The 23017-nt window shown below is 39.4% G+C and overlaps 1 protein-coding gene across 1 annotated transcript in view; it reads right to left on the bottom strand.

Annotated features, from left to right (window-relative positions):
- ZCCHC14 (zinc finger, CCHC domain containing 14) overlaps window positions 1-23017 on the bottom strand; it is a 53616-nt gene that overhangs the window by 10140 nt on the left and 20459 nt on the right. The window contains exons 3-5 of the mRNA XM_009890032.1: window positions 4600-4673; window positions 1719-1790; window positions 1399-1508 (exon numbers count right to left, since the gene is read on the bottom strand). Coding sequence (XP_009888334.1) covers window positions 1399-1508; window positions 1719-1790; window positions 4600-4673 — 256 coding nt within the window. The remainder of the gene's footprint in view (window positions 1-1398; window positions 1509-1718; window positions 1791-4599; window positions 4674-23017) is intronic.

The following is a 23017-nucleotide window of genomic DNA, read 5'->3' on the forward strand; positions in this document are numbered from 1 at the left end:
GGATTGCTGTGCCTCTTTTGGGCGAAAAAATGGCAATCTCCTAAAACTTTGCAATGTTTAAAGTGTGTTCTATCAACATGACTAGACTTCTTGCTGTTATGCAAACTTGACTGCCTTTTGCCAAATCTGAAAAGGTATAAAAAGTTGGTAAAAAAAAGAGAGCATTTTGACCATATATTTCTGTTTGTCACTTTTTAAAAGCCTTTGAGTAAAAAATAATTCAACTATACATGCACACCAATGTGCTTTCCACCTTGAAAAATCACAGTTCGTTTCTGAATTTTTCAAATATGTGGCACTTAACAGCTTCTTTCTCTGCTCCAAAGATACAACCGTTGCTGTGTGAACGCAGATTGCTGCTCTATTAACCTAGATTTGTAGAGACTGTTGCTAGCTAAACAGCAGCAGCAGCAACACGCGGTCTCTCTCACTCTCCCTAATTCTCATCAGTAGACTGTGATCCTCAAAGCACAGAAGGAACTGTTTGAAATGTTAACGCTGTTTGCCATGAAAAATAATCTAGGCGCGCACCTGCTGGCTCTGACTGTGGAAAAACAGTATCCACTGTGGCTCTGCCAATGCTGGACAAAAGTCTGTCTTGACTTATAGGGAAAATAGGTGTTTAGCAGAAGTTCTATCAACAGTTAATTAGTATGTTAAAATGTCATTTAATATTTTGCACAGATACAGACAGTAGTAGCTGAAAATAATTAAAGTCCCTCAAATTTTCCTAGCGAAACTATTTCAGTATTTAGAAAGCGAGAACTGACGCGACCTGCCACAGATGATCGTTTTTTAAATGGTGTTTTAGATTAGATAATGTCCAGGTGATTTGTGATAACGCGAGGAGGTACTATCTAAGGCTTCAAAATTTTCTTGGCTGTTAAATTTAATGGCTATACTATATACATACATACCTACCTTTTCTAAATTAAAGTAAAATAAACACCACAACAACCTAAACCAACAGAGACAAAATCCCCACAACCCATCCCTCAATACAGAAGGATGACTATTCAGGCAACTACTTTTTCCTGAGTTTTGGGGGTTTTTTTTAAATCAGTTTCAGCCATTTTTGAGCGCAAACCAAGTTTCTGCAAAGCCAATGATCCTCTATTTGTTTTTAACAAGGAATGAGGAAATGTCAGTTCTCCAGGAAGCTTAATACAGAATATTATTACCATCTGTATTTCTGAAGAAAGAATTCCTGAAAAATTCTTATGCACTGCAATTACTGGAACATCAAGAAATAATGCTTAGGATCAGGCTCTAATTTCCTGAAGTAATATATAATGTGAACATAATATTTTTATTTCATGTTTCTTTCTTCTGCTTGGTGAAAAAATCCAAGGATCAAGATAAAAAAAAAAACCCACAAGAACAAAAAACGCAGCATACCTAAGGTCCGATTCCAGGTCCATGTGGTTCCGTTCTAGGTAAAATGAATCTGGACCAGCTAGGCAAGGAATGAATTTCTCCAAGTTTTCTTCTGGATACAGCTGAGATAGCTAAAGGTGGATGATATTACAAACAATAAGTGAAAAGGCGGCTTGTTACTCATATGAGATGCAAGGCACAGCAATTTATAAGTCAAAATTTTTATGAAATCCAATCTGTCTGTATTATCTCAGTACATTTTGAAAAATGTCATTAAACAAAATTACATACAGGGACAAAACACCGCTCCATTTTCGAAGTATTTTTCATATCGCCTTTACCTTGGAAATAAATTCAGTCACTTCAGCGGAAGATTTGGTTACCAACGTCACTGATGAATCAGACCACAGGACCTTAGGAAGTAAGAAGTATTCAGTTTAGTAACTAATAGTCAGGGATTTAAGTTTGGTTCCAAAAGACCAATGATAGGTATCAAATATCCCCCACAGACTGCGAGAAAGTTTGTAACATGTGACATCAATAAGGAAAAACTTTTTTTGTGCACAAGTAACTATTACTCAGTCCTCCCTCGCTGCCCAGTTCTTGCTGTTATTATACTTAACGACTATTCTGAATGCTTAAAAAAGCACTTCATAGTTTACACAGCCATTGCACACTGCAGACATCCAGTATTAAGAAACAGACTCCTAAGTAATGGAAATTTTTTATTATTATTATTATGGTTATTCTTAAAGAAAACAGCTGGTTTGTAGAATCTGATGTACAATATGAACAACTCACCACAGCACAACAGTGCCTATTTATAATTACTCAACTCCACATGCCATGCAAAGTTGAAGATGGCAGCGAATCACCCCACTGCAAAAAAAGGCAAAACCTTAGAAGTGAAACCTGCGGTTACTGCTCTGGCTATGCTCTTTAGACACCATCTTGGATATGCTCTAGAAAAGGGAAATCGTTCAGTATCTCTTCCCATACGCTTTCTGCATTAAGTCATTACATTCTTAGATACAGCGGCATTTATCGGTCGGTAGATGATTAGTTTAACTGAGCCGAAAGTCAGGATTTCTTGGCACGAAGACTATCAGCGTGAGACTGGCCAGCCAAGTCCCTTCAGACTTAAGGCATCTACTCAAGGCGTTCGAAGGCATATGGATCTTCCGCAGTTCTAGAGGGGAAGAAGCTGATTTTACGCGTTTCAGAATCAGGAGGCCATCTTCTCGCATGACACGAGTTTCAATGACAACTGAAAACATACACAAAGTTTTTCCAGCCATCAGAATGCTGCCAAAAAGACTGGTGCGAGGAGAGTATTTCAAAATATATTACATAATGGAGGAATTTCCTCTTTGCAGAGCTGTTACACAAAAAGGGGGGAAAAAAAAAAAAAAGAAAAGAAGAAAGAAAACTGTTTCTGGTTTTACAAAGCCTGTGGGGTTTTTTGTTTGTTTTTCAAAGTTCATGATATATTAATATTTGTTTAAATTCATGAGAAAATTCAGAAAACATAGGAGAAGTTTCTTTCTCTTTCGAGTTTTGTAATAACCCGACATTTGCAACGACTTATGTTTTGCTAACTTGTTATAATTTTCAATACTTATAAAACAATAATGTGAGCTGTAAACGCGGGGAACAATAGCATTGCCAAGTGATGCTGAAAACACTAAACTGCTCTATCTATTGACCTTCTATTCCCAAGCTACTAAACAAAACATTCAATAGCTGCGTTTCTAACCCAGCAAACAGTAATTTATTAGCTCATCTAAACTATGTACTGTTCTTTCAGCTACAAGCTGTCAAGTGAAATACTGGTAAAAGTAACTTCTGGTATTTATAGAAAAAAATTATAATAGGAAAAGATGTTTCACAAGATAGTAATATGTAACTGGAGTCCAGACAACTGCATACGTCATAAAGATTTTTAAAACCCCTTGGAAAAATCTTTTCTAATATTAATGACATTTGGAACAATCATGGGATTCAGAAAATTCGGAACATTATCCATGAGACAAGTCATGAAGAGGTTAACGCTCCCAACATCACAAGAAGATGCTGAGCTGACGCTTGATCTTGGGAGGTAGTTTTAAAGAAAAACTTTTTTGGGGGGGTAAAACTTGTAGATAATTGAAATTCTACTGTCCATTTTCTTTTGGGTTCTCCTTTTCTCACCAACTGTTTGGCTCCGTTGCCTCATTAAGCAAACCAAAGACATTTTCTGGGCTTTGCATTCTAAATGTTGGAATACGCCGTTCCAACTAGATGGGAGAAAAGCGGTTTGTCATTCTTTCTCGCCAGCACCGAGAATCCAGTCTCCGCTATTAACACAAGGCTTCACAGAATGAAGTCATCCCTCCACAGAAATTGTGAGCAATGACTGAACCTCCAAAAGCTGTGTAAAAAGGGGGGGGGAGACGGGGACGGGGACACTTCCCCAAGCAGCTTGTGGGTAACCACTCTCATTCCAAAGAAACTATTCTCACTTCCAGTTTGAATTTGTCTGGCTTCAATTTTCAGCCAACGGTTCCTGTTATGCCTTTTTCTGCTAGATTAACACCCCCTTTACCATAAAATATTTTCTTCCCTTTGAAAATGCTTTTATATGATACCCAAAGCCACCTTTCAGTCAAGTTCTTTAAGTGTCTCACTACATGGCATTTTCCTCAACCTTGAATAATTGCCATAGCTATTTTATGTACTCTTCAACACCCCTTTTAAAACCAGTAACGCCTGAACCCCATGCCAGTCTCACACTCCCCTCAACGCTGAATGCAAAGACAAATGACCATCCTACCTCTTTTCTCATATGTGCAGCACTGCCCTAAGAGCCTAAATTCTCTTCTGTGACCAGATGAAGACTTAAATTCTTTATAGCTTCTGCACTCCAGCACATTGATATCCACTCTGTAAGCATGGCACTGTATTTTCCCCTAAATATATACTTTGTCACAACCTGCTGCATTAGAGTGAATATTTTTGTTTTCCCTGTGTCCTCTACTGCATCATCCACAAATACTCATCAACAGCAATTTCTGACTACTTCCAAATCATTGATTAAAAAATATGACTACCATCTACCCCCCAGGAGCTCCACTAGAGCCGTTTCTGGGATCTAAAAATAAGGTTTAAAAATTTAAGTCCTCCTTAAGTATTATCCTCCCCCTTCTTTCATAGAAGAAGAAAACCCCAATCAGCAAAACTTACCTCAAAGGAATATTCAACATTTCTTTCATTTTTCTTCTGTGCCAGTCCCTTTAATTCCACTTTTTCAACGCTCACTGTGAAAAAACCAAAAGAGATAAGAAGAATGAGGAGGATATTCTTAAATGCATGCAAAAGCCATGACTCTTCGGTAGCGCCAGGACACGCGTTGAGAGTTTAAGGCGCACAGCTCGGGCTGGCCTGGCTTGGCAGACAGGCAGGTCGACAGCGCTGCTCCGTGAGGCTTCCAGTTCCAGCCTTAGCAAGGCTTCCTTTCAACCTATACCCAAAACAAGACCCTAAATGCAAAGTTCTTTATTTCCTCAGGGCCTTAGCATACCGCTCATCGGCGGCGCAATAACGGAACGCTACACAAACAGGCATGGATTTATCTTAATAACATCAAGAAGCAAACACCATCCCTCCGAGGGAAAACTGGCGTACAGAGAACCGAAGACGGGCAAAAGGCTCCATGTTTTCAGGGGCTGATTTTGCAAGGAGTTTAGCGTGTTTTCATTGCTGTGTTGACATCACGATTCCTCCTTGACTGCAGTTTCATGGAAAACTTCAGCCTCAATCACTGCAATTTGACTCAGTTGTAAGTAAAAACAGGATCTTACTGTGGAAAGGGTTGAGTAAGGGTACAGGTCGCTGCTTCCATCTCCACATATGATATGCAGCCTCTACAGACACGATCTTACGCATCGGATATTTGATATGCTACATGCTTGGAGACTCTCATTTCCCAGTGCACACAGATCAGAAATTCCACCGCGCTAAAGTTTATGAAGATTATTTTACTGACTTTCTATTGCTCTTGCAAATTTCTCCTGCCTTTTGACTGCACGCTTGGGGATATACACACAGAATTTTTCTTATAAAAAGCCAATTTACATCGCCTTAAAAATTCAAAAGCAATTATACTAAAACAAAGTCACTAGAATTTTACCTCCAAGCAACAGGTGCTTGAAGGGATGCGTGCTGTGTATATTGTGTTTTCACTTAGTGGTTCTAACAAGCAAAACCCAGAGTCCTACCACTTTGTTTCAGGGGAATCACCATTTACAAAACGATTACCTGTTTTCAAGACTATTTATACACTCTATTACTCACAAGACTCAAATCTCTGTTTATCACATATAACTTCCTCATAACACAACTGCCTGACAAAACAACTGCAGTGCAAAAGTCTCAGCGACAACATTACACCAGGCAACTCGTTTCATCAGCCTCACATCTATTCCCCACGGCGAGACTTTGGCCAAAGCCACCCTATTGCGCGTCTGGAGCATGATTTTACTCTACCTTAAAGCAATAATGACCTGAAGTCTTTATGGTGGCCATTTAAAAATTTTCATTGTGTCTTGTTCATTTAAAAACGTTACAACCTAGGTCTTGGCTGTTTTAAAGACCTTCTCTTTGAGTCTTATTTATTTGCAGGTGAAATTTTTAGAACTGGCAAGTTTTTAATAGATCTACAGATGTTCGTGCCTGACTTTAAAATACAGAATTAACATTCCCTTTATGATCATGTCAACCATTCCTTCTCCATGTAATTCCCAACTGCAATAACATAAATCCCAGAGCTTAGGGATAATGTCAATTCATTACTTACTACTTTCTCCTGCGTATTATGCTTTTTGTAGAGACTTGCTCCTCTTAAAATTTTCAGTGGATTCCTCTCATGCTTCTGAAATTATTTTACAGTACTACCGCGCTGCTACACCGCATGCTGAGCACCACAGGAATAATCTTCTGCATGCCAGATATTGATGAGCTATCTAGACAGTATGTAGTGGCATGAAGATTAAAACATGCACACGGTTCTGAGGTTTTCTTGCCATTTTAAGAAAAATCTACCTCCGCACGCTTATTTAAGAGAACTCAGGGCACCCGTAATTGCGATCGCAGTTAAAATACACTGAATATGGATCGGAATTATATGTACTTCAGAATTATAATCGGAAAGAACCTGTGAGGTGGATATTGAGAGGGGGTATCACCATACTGTTGGTGAAACAGCTGAAGGGTGAGCAAATAACATGTAGAAAGCCTACTGCCAACTGCCGCAGCATCTGTTTGTGGAGTAGGACAAAGAAAACCAGAAAGACATAGCAAGTGTTACTTAACATTTGCCGCAAATGCACTGTCACTTTACTGAAACCGTTCTTATAGTTGGCATTTCTACAGTATTCAAATACCATCTCTTCTATCTAGTCATTATTCCTTTACAGTAATTCAAGCAAAATAGGATCACCTATCAATATAAAATAAAGTCATTTCTGGTTTACCGTGTGGATTAATAACAAACTTTAAATCCCCTGGTGGATTTTGTTGTGCTGACAGTTACATGACCTTTTCAAGCTGAAGTTCTGGTCTGAACTTGTCCAGTTAATACAATCTGCTGCAGTGAATTTATCCTCTGGAAAATGATTGCAATTAGCAAAGTGAACCATTAGGTAGATCTTTCTGCACTGACTATTGTAAGATTAGGTCTGTTCTAGAGCATGAAATATAGTTCATTGTGCAGCAGCAATATGCTTCTAGGGACAATTGACTGGATAATTTCTAACATTATGCAAAGTGCTCCAGGAATTTTCTCCCAACTAGCTAATACCGTAAAAAATATCATCCATCTAAAAAATTCCAGAGTTGTTCTTTAATTTGTCAAGTTGTATGTTTCTGTTACGTGGCCTCTCACATACTCTTCGTATTATTTAACTTGTGGTTTATTTTATTAAAATAGCTCTCCTAAACCTTCCATGAAGCTTACCTTTATTCAGAACAATCCATCATACAAAACTCAGGAAGAAAAAGGTGCCATCTACCAAGCAGGACTTGGTGGATATTAAATTTTCTGACTAAAAAAAGGTTTTTTTACTGTATTTACTCTCAAAAGCATGGGAAATTGCTCAAAGAGCTGACTCCACCCAATATCACTATAAATGATTCCATGACCAGAAAAACCTTTGTACGGAATTAAGGACACATGATACTGTTGTCTTTTCAGGATGCTGAATTCAGCAAAACTCAAGCTTCCCAACCCAAGGGATTTAAAAAAAAAAAAAAAAAAAAAGTTAATGTTTCTAATTCAGGAGATAGCCAGAGCAAGTATATTTGCACTACTTTAAATCTGAGCTTTACGTCTGGAACTAATCAATGGGAACTCATCCACAAGCGGTCCAGCTACACTCTCCACGTTAGGCTTCGTAGCTGTGCATGGGGCAGGACCCAACTGGAGCAGCTTGGCGGGATATCAGTCATGATATGAGATCCCAAAGACATACCTGTCTGCCTGCTCCTCTCTCCCAGCACTCCCCTGTGAAACGATCCAAGAAAAACGCTCGTGTGTGTATGCACACATGCCTCCCTCCCTGCTGGGCTTTCTAAGCTGCGTTGGCAGAAGGGCACAGGAGACTTTTTGTCATGGAGATTTATCCATAATTATCTGGGAAATTAAGGCAGGCAAGTGAAACAGTGGGATGAGATCAAAAATGACATATGAAAGTGGTACAGAAATACACAGGAGGTTTGTGGAACTTCAGTGCTGCAGAAGCTCCCATCGAGGCTGTGGCACCCTCTGTTACAACTGTCCTGTGGCATCACTCAGAAAAGGGCAGAGTACTGGGACACAGAATGGTTAGAGTTGCAATGGACCTCATCTCGTTCCAGCCCCCCTGCCATGGACGGTGACACCTCCCCCCAGCCCAGGTCGCTCACAGCCCCATCCAACCTGGCCTTGAACACCTCCAGGGATGGGGCAGCCACAGCTTCTCGGGGCAACCCATTCCAGTGTCTCACCACCCTCAAAGTAAAGAATTTCTTCCTAATATCTCATCTAAACCTCCCTTCTTTCACTTTAAAACTGTTACCCCTTGTCCTGTCGCACCCCTCCCTGATCAAGAGTCCCTCCCCAGCTTTCCTGTAGCCCCTTTAGGTACTGGAAAAGGGTATAAGGTCTCCCTGGAGCCTTCTCTGCTCCAGGCTGAACAGCCCCATCTCTCTCAGCCTGTCCTCATCGGAGAGGTGCTCCAGCCCTCTGATCAGCCTCACGGCCCTCCCCGGACCCGCTCCAACAGGTCCATATCCTTCTTACATTGGGGGATCCAGAGCTGGACACAGTATTCCAGGTGAGGTCTCACCAGAGCAGAGCAGAGGGGCAGAATCACCTCCCTTGACACATCCACACAACCCTAAGCATGTGTTCATAGTTACTAGGTATCAGATTTTTAAATAGCTGAACATTTGTCTACTTTGAAAGACCAGCAGACAGTACAAAGACATCTTCATTCACTCAGATTTTCTGTAATCAAATTTCCTAAGGCTTTTTTCTTATTACTTTATTTGCTGCTTTCCCTTAAACACAAAAGAGAAGCATTTTTCATGTAGTTTTCAACTGTACACAGAATCGTATCAAGCAGGGAAGCTTGCATTTGAAATGCTACAGCACAGAGGCAGAGTCAATTCCTTGCACGGGTGTGATTTCTAAGTTATATTTTCTCCTTTTCAAACAGTGCTTTTTTTTTTTTTTTTTTTGGTTTTCCCACTGTTCCAAAATGACCAGGTAAGACAGATCCAGGGAGTCTGAAGACGTTTTATTCAGTTCTGTTTTCCTATTCTAGCCTGGGATTTTTACCCATTTGGATGGTATTAGCGCATTTGTCATCTGATCAGTAGATGTTTCTCTGAAGGCACAGACACCTCCTTCCCTCTCCTCCCGACCAGCTATTAAACCCTCTGGCTTTCTTGATGCCAGCCACTGACCAGCCTCTCCTTCTGAAAGCGCAGGATCTTGGACCTCCTCCTTCTAAAACATCAGGAGCTACATGAAGCGAGAGACCAATTCAAAGGCTTTAGAATTAGCTGCTCCTGGCAGGTCAAGGTCAGGGTAGAACATGCAGTGGATGTGGGCAAGAGCAGAAAAGACATCCTTTTTGGAAGCCACCTTAATATCCCGTTGTCGGTTGTGTTTCTTATAATGCCCATTTTTTTAAACTTCTGGATCAAGCCACTGTTAACCAGTAAAAGGACTAGATAGATTAATGTCTCAATCCACACTGCAAATGTGTGTTCCTTCTGAAAAAGCAAAGAATTCAAGATAATCACAAGCGTTGACTGAAGGCTAGCCCCTTCTAATAACGTCCAGTATTTCAGCACTAACACAAGCACTCTAGAATTAAATCAAACATCCACGGCACCAGTTGTACTGTGCAAATCAACATAATTTGTACCAGTACATTTTTCCTTTGATTTCATGAATAGCTTTACAGTGCTTTTTTTTTTTTTTTTAATATTTTTCTTTACCGAAAGAAAACATACATGAGAGTCTAGAGCTTTTTTTTGTGCAACACTAGATGAAAACTACAGATAAGACTGCAAGCCTGGAGCACATCACGAGAGTTGGGTTAAAGTGAATGTCACTGAAAATACCAGGAAAAACTTATTTACCACACAGTCTGAAAGAGTAATTTCTATTCTATGCCTAGCAAGTTATTTTCCTTTTTATTAAGTTACTGCACGTAGGTTCAGTTTACATGGCATGTAGCAAGGAACTACTGTTCTCCAGCATTCAGGTGGTAAAATTTGAGTCGTGAGACTGGGCTGAACCTGTGTAGCTCTTGAGACACAGAACTTAACAAAAAAGCAGAAATGCTACGCTTTATTTTTAAGCAGGAAAAACATCGTAAGCAAAATTCTTTAGTTTGTGTTATACAGGAGACCAAGTACATAATCATAATTGATGCTTCTGGATTTAAAGATTTATTAATTTTCGTTCATGAAGTTGTGCCTTCATGGAAATAAGCACTCAAACACAAATACAGCGATTGAGTTTTTGCTGAAAAGGTCTAACAAAAAAGGAACTAATAAAATACTTTCCACATCCTTGTTTACACAGAAGTGGTAAGCAAAAATGCAACACCAAGACTTTCACATGCCATCTCCTCTTGTTTTTCTAAAAGAAATACTTCAAAAGCCGCATTACTCAATTACTGTTGTCCATTAGACATCAGAAGGTAATCCCAAGTGACTGCACAAAAACTGGAAACAAAAACACAGTCTCCCCCACTCAGCCCCCAAACCCACCAGTATTTATATTCCCTCACCTACAGGCAAATGTCAGGGAGACCAGGGGAAAGTTTATTCGCTAGTTTCAAACCATATTTATGGCAACAAAGCACATGAAATTACAGTTTGGTGGCTGTATTTTTGAAACAGAAAGACCAACTGAATTGAAGCTGAGAAACTGCTTGTAAGTATCAGCTTAAGAGGGTTTTTTGCTTCCTGCTTTCACATTTCGGATCTTTTTAAAGCTTTTTATCTAGGTTATGATGGAAAATGAAAAAACCCCAAACAAACAACTAAGATACACTCTTATTACCAGCAAATACATTAATCCTTTTCTGCCACAAACATACTAAGTTTTCTGATCAAGTAAATTTATTTTATTTCCCTAGCCTCCTACTTCTTAACTTAAATTATTCATTAACTGGAATACTGGAGGCCTGAAGAAAACTCACAAATCAAATATTAGTTTTTCAAAGCACATACAGAGATGGTTGGCCAGAGTCTGCAAAATGAGCAGATCAGTGAGAACTGAGATCTAAACAACTCAGGTATTGACGAGCATCTTTCAGGTTGCTGAGAGCTTGGTGTTAACGATAAGTCCCAGGACCTCAAATCAAGTCAATCTCATGTTTATTTACTGCGGTTCCTTTCCACAAATCAGAGAACTACAATATTAGTTTGTAATGGTTTTGTCATTAAAGCCAAAAGAGAGCTGGCACTATTGATCTGTCCCCGAGACTTCTTCAGAGGAAGATTTCACTGGAAGAGTATCTCCAAGGTCTCACTTTCATCAAGGGCTCAGGCAAACTTCCAAACTTGGCCCTAACAGCCTCTGAATCACTAAACACTAAGAGGACGACACAGAAGCCATTCAACTTGAACTTTGCTCTATTTAACCACCAGCAAAAACACACCTTAGGTTCTTTCATGACACATTAACTCACACATAAACTACTCCTTTTAAGAGTTACCCAATCTGCATCAAAATATTGACGGGCCAGAGTCCAAGTAATATAATAATAAGAGATGCTCACTGGTATGTAATGTTCATACTTACAGAAACTGTGCTTCTGGGGAGGGGAAGAACATAAAAAAGCAGGACATATATTCTTAAAAATGTAAGTGTATCAAACAATTGAAAAAGTATCAGAGGTAAATTTAACTTAAGTGACAAGTGCGTATCACTCAGCTACGAGCTTCTCTATCTATAGCTATCCTAGAGGGGAAAAAATGCTTCCACTCGAGAGCATCAAGAACTATGTTTAGAATATTTCCTTAAAGGTGAGGGGAAACAGGTAAGGAAATAAGTGTTTCTTTTTGAAAATGTTATTTTGCTTCTTCTAAAAGAAGTCAAATAAAGGAAAGGATGAAGCAATTCTCTCTACAGTTCCCTACATTGAGTTGTCATGTAAGAATGACCTTTCATTATTGTATTAGAATGAGATGTCGTTTCTCTTCACTATTCAGAACTCTCCAGACACAGCAGGGTAATTTATTAAGATATTAACCTGTTTTCACATAACACAGTGCTTATGGATTGAGAAAACATCCTGTGAAGAGGTGTAATTGGGACACGGAAGTGATTCCAAAACCTTTATGCAAATATAAAGCAGCTGCTTGCTAAGAAATACTTGAATTGAACCTTAAGTTATTATACAGCATTTACCCCCTCCTTCCAAAAGACGGCAGAAAAATTGTCGTTGATATGAAAGCACAGTAAGATCTTTGCTTATTCTCCCCACATCAGGTATCTTCAAAGAACTCCATGAAGCCTGACCCATCCAGGAATCGACGTCCACGTTCCAGGGAGAAGACTACTACATTACAGTATCTTTGAAGCTCAGCAATGACCAAGGCAATAAAAAAAAAAATAAATCATTGAAACGCTCTTGAAAAGTCACTCATTCACTTGAGACTCCAAATGGAGCAGTCATGTTCTGATTACCAAATTCTTTAAACCGAGTATCCTGCAGGAACCAGTTCTGCCTGGCTAACACAAATTCAGGAGGCAGGACTAATTACCATCACAACTTTCATCTAGAAAAAAAACAAAAGAGGGAAAATGTAGCACAGGACAAGAAGGGGCCTCTACTTCTCCCCCATTCCTGCGACTGAAGCTGATGCAGCGGGGTCTGTGATGGTGCGTGACCCAAGAACTACGGGCTAGCAGTTACTGAGCATGTCCTATCACCTCCTGCTCCCTGCATTTCCACTTTTTGGCCTTTACTTCTCTTAAGATTAAGAGTTTGTGGTTTCTTAAAAGTCAATGCTAAGGTGATCTTTTTCTCTTCATAAGACAAATGGTTTTGTGGAGAAAAAGAGAGATAATGGAACTCAAGTTTAAAGTATGTTGGATTTGTTAGGACCCAATTCAGCCTCCTAACGGGGTCCACCAGCCGGTTTTCTGCTGGTATCTCTTAAGACTAACAGCAGAAGAGCAGACAGCAGCTATTCCATGGCGTCTGCGTAAAAAGGAAGCTACAGCTAGGAAAAAACTCATAACCAAACATAACAGCTTTACTACTTTGCAAGAAAGTCTTCTGGCTGGCTTATTGCCTCTACAAAAACACAAAGGAAGACACTGGAAATTAAAGCTTCATGGACATAATGAAAAATTTCTTTTAGCAGCAACATTAGAAGACACACTCTAAGAACTGTCATTTTTCTTTGTAAGAAATTCTCTAAATTGGAAGAGCTCTTATATTTAAGATCAAGAACAACACATACTTATAACATGAGTTTAGGCGACAAGTTAATCCTACTTTAAATTAAAAGCCAGACAACTATGATCTGCAATATTCCACAGGAAATAATCACACAGCTTTTAAAAAAAAAAAAAAAATCAAGGACATTAGCTTACTTTTGGCAGTCTATAGGAAGCAATAATATGCTGGGACTGTATCACTCCGCCCCAATCAAACTTGCAGTTTTCATGTTCCTGCTATTTCCTCAGCTTGGCTTATTTAACTTGCCAACTAAGTGACCTTGTTTCTCTAAAAAAGACAGATATTAAAAAACTGTCTGTATATCTTAGCTTCTAAGATTTTAATTGAACTCATACATTGTTTTGAGTAATACTGAATGATACTGTCAGCACTTTAGCCAACCACAAAAGCCAATCAACTTAAAGAACGGTTTCGTAACTTCATTGGATTCAAAAGCTTAAATAAAACAAAAAGCTGGCTGTACTGAAGGCTGGAGAAGACTCCCATCTGGACAGGAAGATGTAAAACCCAGAAGAATCAGCCAGCTGCTTTCAAAATCAAGATGCAGCTTCAAACATTAATTTGAAGGTTTTTCTTACCAAATACTTCAGGCCAAGAGTACTAACTTTTGCATTACTGTTGCTGAACTGCCTGCCATTGCCACCGAATAGACAACTGCCTTAAAAGTTGCCTTTTTTCTTTTCTAATGCCAGAAAAAGCTTTTACAGAATAAATTATCCAGAAAGGGCTGCTGTATTGGACATATTTGTGTAACAGCTCCACTGCCTTACTAAATCTGAGCACCAACATATGTCACTAAACAGGTGCTGTGCCTTGAAACATATACTTAACCAAGGATATGCTGTTGAAATATGTACAATAACGCTCTGGGCAGAAATAGAGCTATGATACAGAGCCAAGAAAGGCTGCAGGAGTTTGACATTAGTTAGGGACAATTGAGCAACAGGTAAACATATTCCTCAATTCAGTTCTGAACAAGCAGCTCTAATCAAGTGAAGCCGTATCTCTTTATAACGTCAGGCAGAACAGATCCAAAAAGGAATCCTTAACTATGTTTTTTAATACCATGGAAACACTTCGGCATTTTCAAGCACGATTTTAGGTAAACACTTGCAACGCTGAAGGCTTAAAGGTATCCTACAACAAATTCAGAGACAGTAGTCACAGTGTTTAAGATTAAGCATGTGCTCAGATTTTGTTGCTTAGGGGCTGGGGAACTGCTTGTTTTTTAAAGCACTTTAGAATTTAATTTGTAAAATATATTTACTGCCTAATTCCCCAAGCTGGCTAATTCTACATGTAACTGCATCTAATTAACTATTTTCATACAACTGAGAAAAGCATGTGTAAGTTATGAATGCAGCTGTGTACTTAATTTTCATAGAAATCTGGTCCAATGACTCATCTTCCTTCTCCGATTTAACAAGAGTAGATTTCTTGGGAGGAATGCACAAGTCATTTTGAAAAGTACTCCTGCAAAAGTGACCATAAGCCCAAACACTCCGTTTGAAAGCAGCCTCAGTAACCGCTAACATACATTCTTGTATAGGCAATTAAAAAAAGCAGGCTACCCATATCTAATTACACAGCCCATGCTAGTAAAAATATCCCTGCAATCAAGAGAGGTGTTCAGCTTTGTATATAAATACTTTAACTTACTGGGTAAGTAACGTGCAGTTGTATATTTAGTCTAGTTTTATCTGATCGAGTGACTATTTTATTTACTGTTCTTAAGTCACTTTTAAACAAAAATCTTGGCTTTGTTTCTTATTTTTAAAAGAAGGTTAGCTCATCTTCAAGAAGTCTTACGCTTCCCTAGAAAGGATTTTCTCTGGCAGATAATTCACTGAACCCCCGCAAACCCAAGGCGAGCCAGATTATTAGTTGTAATCTGAATACTATATTCACCTACAAAACTACAAATGCAAAGTCGGTTTTCCATGGAAAACACTCTTGGTAGCGTAGGCCCTTTCCCTAATCACAGTTTTTGTGCTCAAGTGTACCAAACCCCAGGAAATCTGGGCTTCACTAAGCCCCAAACATTACCAGAGGAAACAAACCCAGTTCAGCTGAAGCCTTTGAAGTTCGGATGTCTGCACGGAAGAGACACTTTCCCTGAGCTCAGAGAGAGAATACAAACCTCGCCAATGCGCCCTGAAAGGAAAGCAGATGGGGAGAGAAAACATGACACACTCAGGTAGTCACCACAGCTGGGAATCCGAGCTGGCATTCGCTTTGAAGTTTTGAGCAATGTCCTAAATACAGATGGACAGAGTGCGTCTCGCACCAACACACCAAACCCACCGCTCAAATAATGCAAGATGCCCCCTTTGAGTGCAGTCTGAACTAACAACAAACCAACTTTTTGGGGCGGGGGGGGAAGGAATGAGGATAATGGAAACTGAGTTAAGGTTGCCTACTACCCATTTGTTTTTTCGCACCAACACACCAAACCCACCGCTCAAATAATGCAAGATCCCCCTTTGAATGCAGTTTTAACCAAACAACAAACCAACTTTTTGGGGGGGGGGGGGAAGGAATGAGGATAATGGAAACTGAGTTAAGGTTGCCTACTACCCATTTGTTTTTCCTCATCACACAAGATTTTATTTAAGTCTTCTGGGTACCACTTAGATAAAGAGTAACAGCAGATTATGGTTATTAAAAAGATACAGTCCCCACTACATAAAAACAATTACAATTGTAATCCATCACAACTGCATCCAATAAGGATTTGCCCAGCAACACTTTAAGCTTGAAAGTCACCGAGTCAGGACCTGAACATTACATGCATATATATTAGTTATACATAAAACATATGGTTGGGTGGTGTTTTTTTTTTCCCCTCCCCTTACAGCACAGTCAAATACAGATCGTGGGCTGCAGCATGTAACCATATATCGGCATAGAAGGACCCCTGTCAGTGAGATTATAGGGCAGCAGCTGCTCAGCCAGCATGCCCTGGCTTGAAGGGCAATCTGGTGATAAAACACCAGAGCGCTGAGATCAGATGGCCGGCTGCTCCAGCCTCGGCCGAAGGATTTCTTCAGCTACCTAAAGGAGTTAAGAGTTTCCAACTCCGAAGCAAAAATACAAGAGAAATGTGCGTTTCCAACTCAAAGGCACATGAGTACACACAGCTAGTTTTGCTTGAAAGACAGCTACTCCAGAGCAGCATAGTTTAATGCTCATGTAAATAAGCACGTGCTGTTTTCTGCATTTTTGAGAACAGTATCAGCATCTTGAAACTCATGACTAAGGCTGCAATAACAAGCAAGCACGAGCAGCAAGGACAAAGGAATTTTATACCAGCTTAATTATTTTTTTTCCTAAAGAATTATAGCACAAAAACCTTGTTAACAATGGAAATATATTCTGTTAGCATACTACGTAAAAACACCAGACTAAGGGACTAATGTACAATAGGCAAAACCTTGAGTACATACAGTCTTGCCAAGAGCCACAAATGCATTCAAGTGCTTAGTTCAGTGAGAAACAAATATCCCTCTGCACAGCCACTTCTGTGAGGTTCTCCCTTTGTTGGCAACTAGGTCCTTGTACATTTTCAGGTCTCTGGTCTCAGGCTTTAATATTCTTGTTCCCTTTTATACTTTTGTATAAATCATTGTTCCTTCATTCTGGATGCCAGACAAGATTTCACCAGTAATTGAAAGACAGAAAAAAGTTCTAATTCAGCATTTAAGCTTATTTTGAGATACCATACAGCTATTAGACAACTGTTTCTGTAACACATCTATGAAACAAATACAAGAGGGAAGAGAAGACCAAAGGAGATTTTATTAGTATTTGCCAAGGCAGTGAGAATGCCCAGGAACTGAAGCGAAAAGAACAGAAACAAAACAAAACCCCATCCACTAAAAACCTCAAAGTCTTGAAGCTTTGAACCGCCACACCGGCTACTAGATTCGTCAGCATGTGGTACAGAAGGAAACAAACACACTTCTAGCAAAACTAGTTTAAAGCTCTAGTTCCCGACCATCTTTTGCAATAGTACAGTATCTAGCAAATCCCTGAACTTTTTAAAAAGGACAGGAAGAAACACAAACTCTGACCTCACCAAGCCACTAACACCTATTTCATACCTACTGTTTTTGCAGACAAAGTTCACTTATTACACTCTCCCACAGGACTGTTTACAAGAAAACAAAGTCTGAATACTTTGCAAATAAGGTGGTCCAACTGCATCTCTGCTTGAATGATACACATTGAATAATTCATCCACAGAAGTGGAAAACACAATAGAGATAATCTTCTAAAGCACTGTTGTGCTTTATGCCATTTCCTTTCAGCTGTGTATATTAATGATGTAATTTTAGCAGGGCTACCCCTTTGAGTTACCGTTAAAAATAGCATCCACACCATACCCTGATGAAATGCATCCACTCCAGGCAGTGAAGTAATGCAGCAAGTCCACTGTTGTATTTTTTTTCCAGGGAGATAAAAGAACAAGTCAGAAAGCAAATGAAACGTTAACCTTTTAGCTTAGCATTTCTGTGCACCTGAGAAATAAAATTTACTTTAATCAAAAGCATTGTTTTGCATAATTACAGCCTATGACTTTCCAGCATAAAAGAGCAAGAGAGAATGAAATTAGAAATTAAATCTGACAAAGCACCTCAACAATGACAAAGTTGACTATTTGTCTCCTCCTCTACTTGTGTGGCACATGGTAACAGATATACCATATGGATCAGAGCCACAATTCCTCTATCGCAGGAACACGCCTGACAGCACTAGCATCAAATGCTTAAGGGGAGTACAACATACCCGGCTATAGGCAGGTTTGGGGTAGTATAACCCCTTAAACTTCTCCCAGTTTCCACAATCTGCAATCCCCAAAAGAGATTTTATCCCAAACTTACTTCTTAGCATCAACCTACAAACAACTCCAGAGGCTTTCATTACCCATACAGCTGTCAAATCTCTTAATCCAGGTCTCAGTATCTGCCTCCGCTCTGGCGTTTTTCAACAGATGCAGTTTAGGAAAACTACATTAAGCCTGTGTTAAACAGAAGAATCCAACTTTATTTATAATACACAAAACTTCACTGCTTTGACTGTTCTCAGCTTTCTTCATTTTGCTTCTATTTATAATGAACACAATGTCAATAGCACCATTTTCTTGTTTGGTTATCAGCAAAAGGAGATATAAGTTAGTGAAGGCACATACAATTTCAGAAATAACATGTAACTATTTAAGCAAAACAAAGGAGAGGACCTTACTTCCATCTACAAAGAGTGGCCAAGCAGCCCTGAGCACCAATTAGAGAAATCCCAAACACTGAGAAGAAACTTCAGGTTTATGTCAGAGACCTATACAAACGTTAAGCCAGCCCTGACATGAAGCAAGAACTACCCTAGCTTGATGGATACGTAAACAAGACTCTGCTGTAAATCACAAGGAAAGCCATATCCAGAACACAAGAACTGGTAGCTCTTGCACACTGATCCTCAAAGGATGAGGCACGAATTCCTTTTGAATTTGAATCTGCAGTCTAAAAAAAAAAAATAAAATAAAATCACCCACTGTCTTCTGACCTGTGAATCAAGGCTGGCATCAGCTGGTAGTCAAACTGCAGGAGAACGCTGTTTAAAAAACACGACCAATTTCCTCCCCTCTAACTGCACGCCCTGCAGTTAGACTCATGAGTTACCATTTGCAAAAGGTCTCTCTCGCTCGCGTAAGTATTATTACATTCGTTGGTTCTTCTTTGCAGTCCATCTGTTCCCTTGTGCCAGATACTGAATGTGAGAAATTATGATTACTTCCATGGAAATAAAGTGTTGTCATTTACTAAATAAGGTCACTTCCAGATTAGAAAGAAGGGAAGCAGAGTAAAGAAATGTTTGCTGTAGTACTAGGAGAAGCAAAGAAAATTGCTGGCAAAGTAAACAACTTTTTTTGTGACATGTTCTCATCCTTCCTCTCTACCCACCTCCTCCTCTTCAAACCAGACCAGTATGTCACATCAGTGCTCAGGACTAACGATAATGCATCTCCTCCCGTGACCTGCTGCCCTACTTGAAACCAGAATTTATTGTTTCCAATTCCCAATATCACCAATTTCTCTAATGATATCTCAAGTCCTGCAATGTTGCGTATCTCTTCCCTGCTGCGGTCTGATTCTTTCAAAAATTGCCAGCCTCCCACGTCTGCAGAAAAAAGCCCCAACGCGAGAATCCTAATGCTGACATCAAAAGCAAAGCAAGAAACCTAAGATTTACTTTAATTTCTCGTGAATTTTCAGATCTGGACCCCAAAATCTGTACAGGATGACAACATTTTTAACTTGTGTATGCAACCACCTATAAAAACTCCAGCTACCTATTGATAAAATTATTGTACTTTAAGCCTATTACCTTCAGGGAAACACCTTTTGGAGAAAAGAATTAGGCTGATGTAAATGTAAAGGTATATGAAAACAATAAATATGCTTTGGAAAATAGGGGATTTAACAATAAACTGGTAAGGGAGGGAAAGAACATCTACCAGCTAACAACTAACCAGCTACAAAAGCTTTTTAAGCATGCCACACGCAGGAAAATTGCCATTTAGTCATTAGTACACTTGTGACAGTATGTTAAAAAAAAAATGGGCAAGGACATTACAGTTTTCTAGGAATAAACGTGAATCACTCCTATTCTCTTCTTGAAAGCAATATTCTTGTGTCCAATTCAGTTTAGGGGAAATGTAAATCTAGATAGGGTAAGCAAACCATCAATTTTAAATTCTTGAGTACCTCTGTTTAACATGGCAGCAAAATGGGTTATTTCAAAACAGACATTTCCAGATGTTAAAGGGTGTTAAAGTTCTAAAGAGATGCAATGAACAGCTGAGCATTTCTGAACATTTCACACATCCCTTAATCTTCAAGCTGCAGACACAGAAACGTCCAGTCCTAGCGAGCTATTCGCCATCAGCTTGCGGCACAAGTGCCATGAAACAAGCATCAGCAGTTAATATTCACCTTCTTTTTTTCTTGAAGTCCTGCATGACATATTTTCTAGCCTTCATAAGTTTTTAAATTTCAAATTTCCTCTCACGGACCCCCTGCCTTTATAAAGGATTTTCAGTATAAATGCAGGTTTAAGCATTAGTTCCACCAAGATTTACATCAGGTAAAGTTTCCACAACTCATTTGATTCTGACTGCTACATTTTTTCCAGAAGATGCGCTGCATCAAGCCACTATCTCAAGATCTGAGAAAAACTGGTTTTGCTCATTTAATGCAATTTTAATTAAAAGCTCAAGTTTCTTATGTTGTTTCCATTACTGACAGAAGGTCATGCTATTGCTTCCATAGCTGTTGATGTAAGGGCTATTAATTTGGTCTGCATTAACAACTAATGTGCCATAGCAGGCACTTCCAGGACTTCATACACGTGAACCGGCAATATAAGAGTCCTTCTAGGAACATACATGCCTAAGTGTTGCCACCTCTGCTTCTGAAGAGCCATGGAAAAAGGCAAATAGTATTAAATATGAGTTTATCCTCTCACATTAAACATTGACAACTACATTGTCATTATCCAAGATCAGGATTCTGCCCGAGGAATGCATTACAGCAAGGTAAACTCCTTGGCACGGCTGAATTTACCAGCACACTGTTCTTGATTCTAAATCATTATAAACAGAAGTATCATCCAACTCCCACTAAAACCAAATTGAACAGGTTCCAGAGTACTCAAAATAAGTGCTTCATTGTCAAACCTTACTTTAACAGAAAGCTGGACATTTTCTAATGTTTAATAAGAAAATTACATTGCCCAGTACACAAATTCAGAACAAGTCTTTATACAACATAAGAATAAATAAAAGCAAAATTAATTAGTAAGGAGCAAAATGAAGCCTTTTTCCCCATGGGCCTATTCTGTATTTTCCTCTCTGCTGCAGAGACTCCAGCCCTGTATCCCCTATGACAAACCTACAACAATATTACTTTCTATATCTACCATGTCTGCCTTAGATTTTTCCAAATTTTCCACATATTGTCTAAATACACACACATAACTAGCTAGTGTTCTTCCTCAGGCACACTTACCATGGCAAGACAGCTGCATCTTGCACACCCGTTTACTTCTGCAGGATGCCAGTTCGGTCCTACATCCCTACAGAGATGTGCACAGGACTCTCTCAAACCGCCAGCTGGGCAACAATCAGCACATGTTGCCTCTAGTCCAGAAAAAACAAACACAATGAGTGGCTGGGCAGACAAAACGGGATAAGGGATGAACTGTTCTTACCTCTGCTCTCGGTGGAAGCATGAATGAGCCTCTATCTAGACACTACTGTAAATAAAAACTCCAAATACCTCCGTCAAATTTGAATTAATTTAATCATCAGGCTCAACAATTAATAAGGGACTGACAGCTGCCCAAGCAGAGCGATTCCATCACCTTCACTGAGGAAAGACAAGCAAGAAGCCCAAACAAGACTAAAGAAAAAGAACCACTCAGCAGATTCAAGATAATGTCCTTATGTACGTGCTTGATATAAGCATTATTTTAGGTGAATATGTGAGCAAGGCATATGGCATATACACAATTAAAACTGCTTATAGGAAATGTGCGTTAAGAGAGTCTTCTGTCCTATGAACTCAAACAAGAGCCATGGGTAAATATATAAAGCACGACTTTCCACTGAAGCCAACTCCCTGCAGCTCTCGGTCAAGAGATAAACCTTTTAGTCTTCATGTGAAGTGCCTGCAAACCACAAAGGGCCGCCCTCGTGAAGGAACGTAGGCCATGAATTGCAAACTTCAGTAAGAAGCACCTTTAACTATTTGCACAAAAAGGTTATGACAATCATCGCGTGAGCAGGCAGATCAGAAGCCTACTTTGCATTCGGGTAGAAGAGTCCCCATGCTGCTCTCCCCTCTTCTCCCTTTGTATCTTGTCACAGCAAAGCCAGACCTCTCCTGACAAGCCTTGTCTTGTGGAAAAGGGAGGTAACAAGGACGACGAGGAAATACTGACTCCAACCTCTAGAAAGTAGAGAAGTTAACTTATTAACAGTTAACAACATAAATTTGCCAGAGTCCAAGTGCAGCGCCAGGAGTGTGGAGCTCTACTCGCAGCTCGGACCCAGCCCAAGGATGAGCTACTTAACCTGGTCGTTGGCTTTGGGGACATAAAATGGGCTTCCCTGCCTGCCTACAGGAGCACAGAGTACAGCTGCACAGTGAGTAAAAACTTCAGATGAAATGCAATGTTTCTGAATTATTTTAACAACTAAAATAAAAAACCTCCCCAGTACTGTCTTTATTGCAAAGTTAAAGCTCCAACCTTAATTGAACTCCAACCACAGAAGACCAAGCTGCACGATTTACGCAACATACAGGCTTCAAGAAATTTCTTAATATACAATAATCTTCTAGTAGAGGGGAAAATATGCAACATCAAAACATTTATTTTGAAGTACACTAATCCTTGGATTTGGTTGCTAGAATTAACTCTAAATACTTGATACTCATAAAACAACTAGTACATTAGAGATAGTAAGTCAGGAATGCGATCCCTTGTGTGTGATCTAACAACCTACATTACTGAAGTTTGAAGCAGAGTTCTACTTCGGAGATAAAAATGAACGAAGACATATACAAACAGCT

The sequence above is a fragment of the Charadrius vociferus genome, unplaced genomic scaffold (assembly GCF_000708025.1).
Source record: "Charadrius vociferus isolate BGI_N301 unplaced genomic scaffold, ASM70802v2 scaffold1028, whole genome shotgun sequence".
Taxonomy (NCBI): Eukaryota; Metazoa; Chordata; class Aves; order Charadriiformes; family Charadriidae; genus Charadrius; species Charadrius vociferus.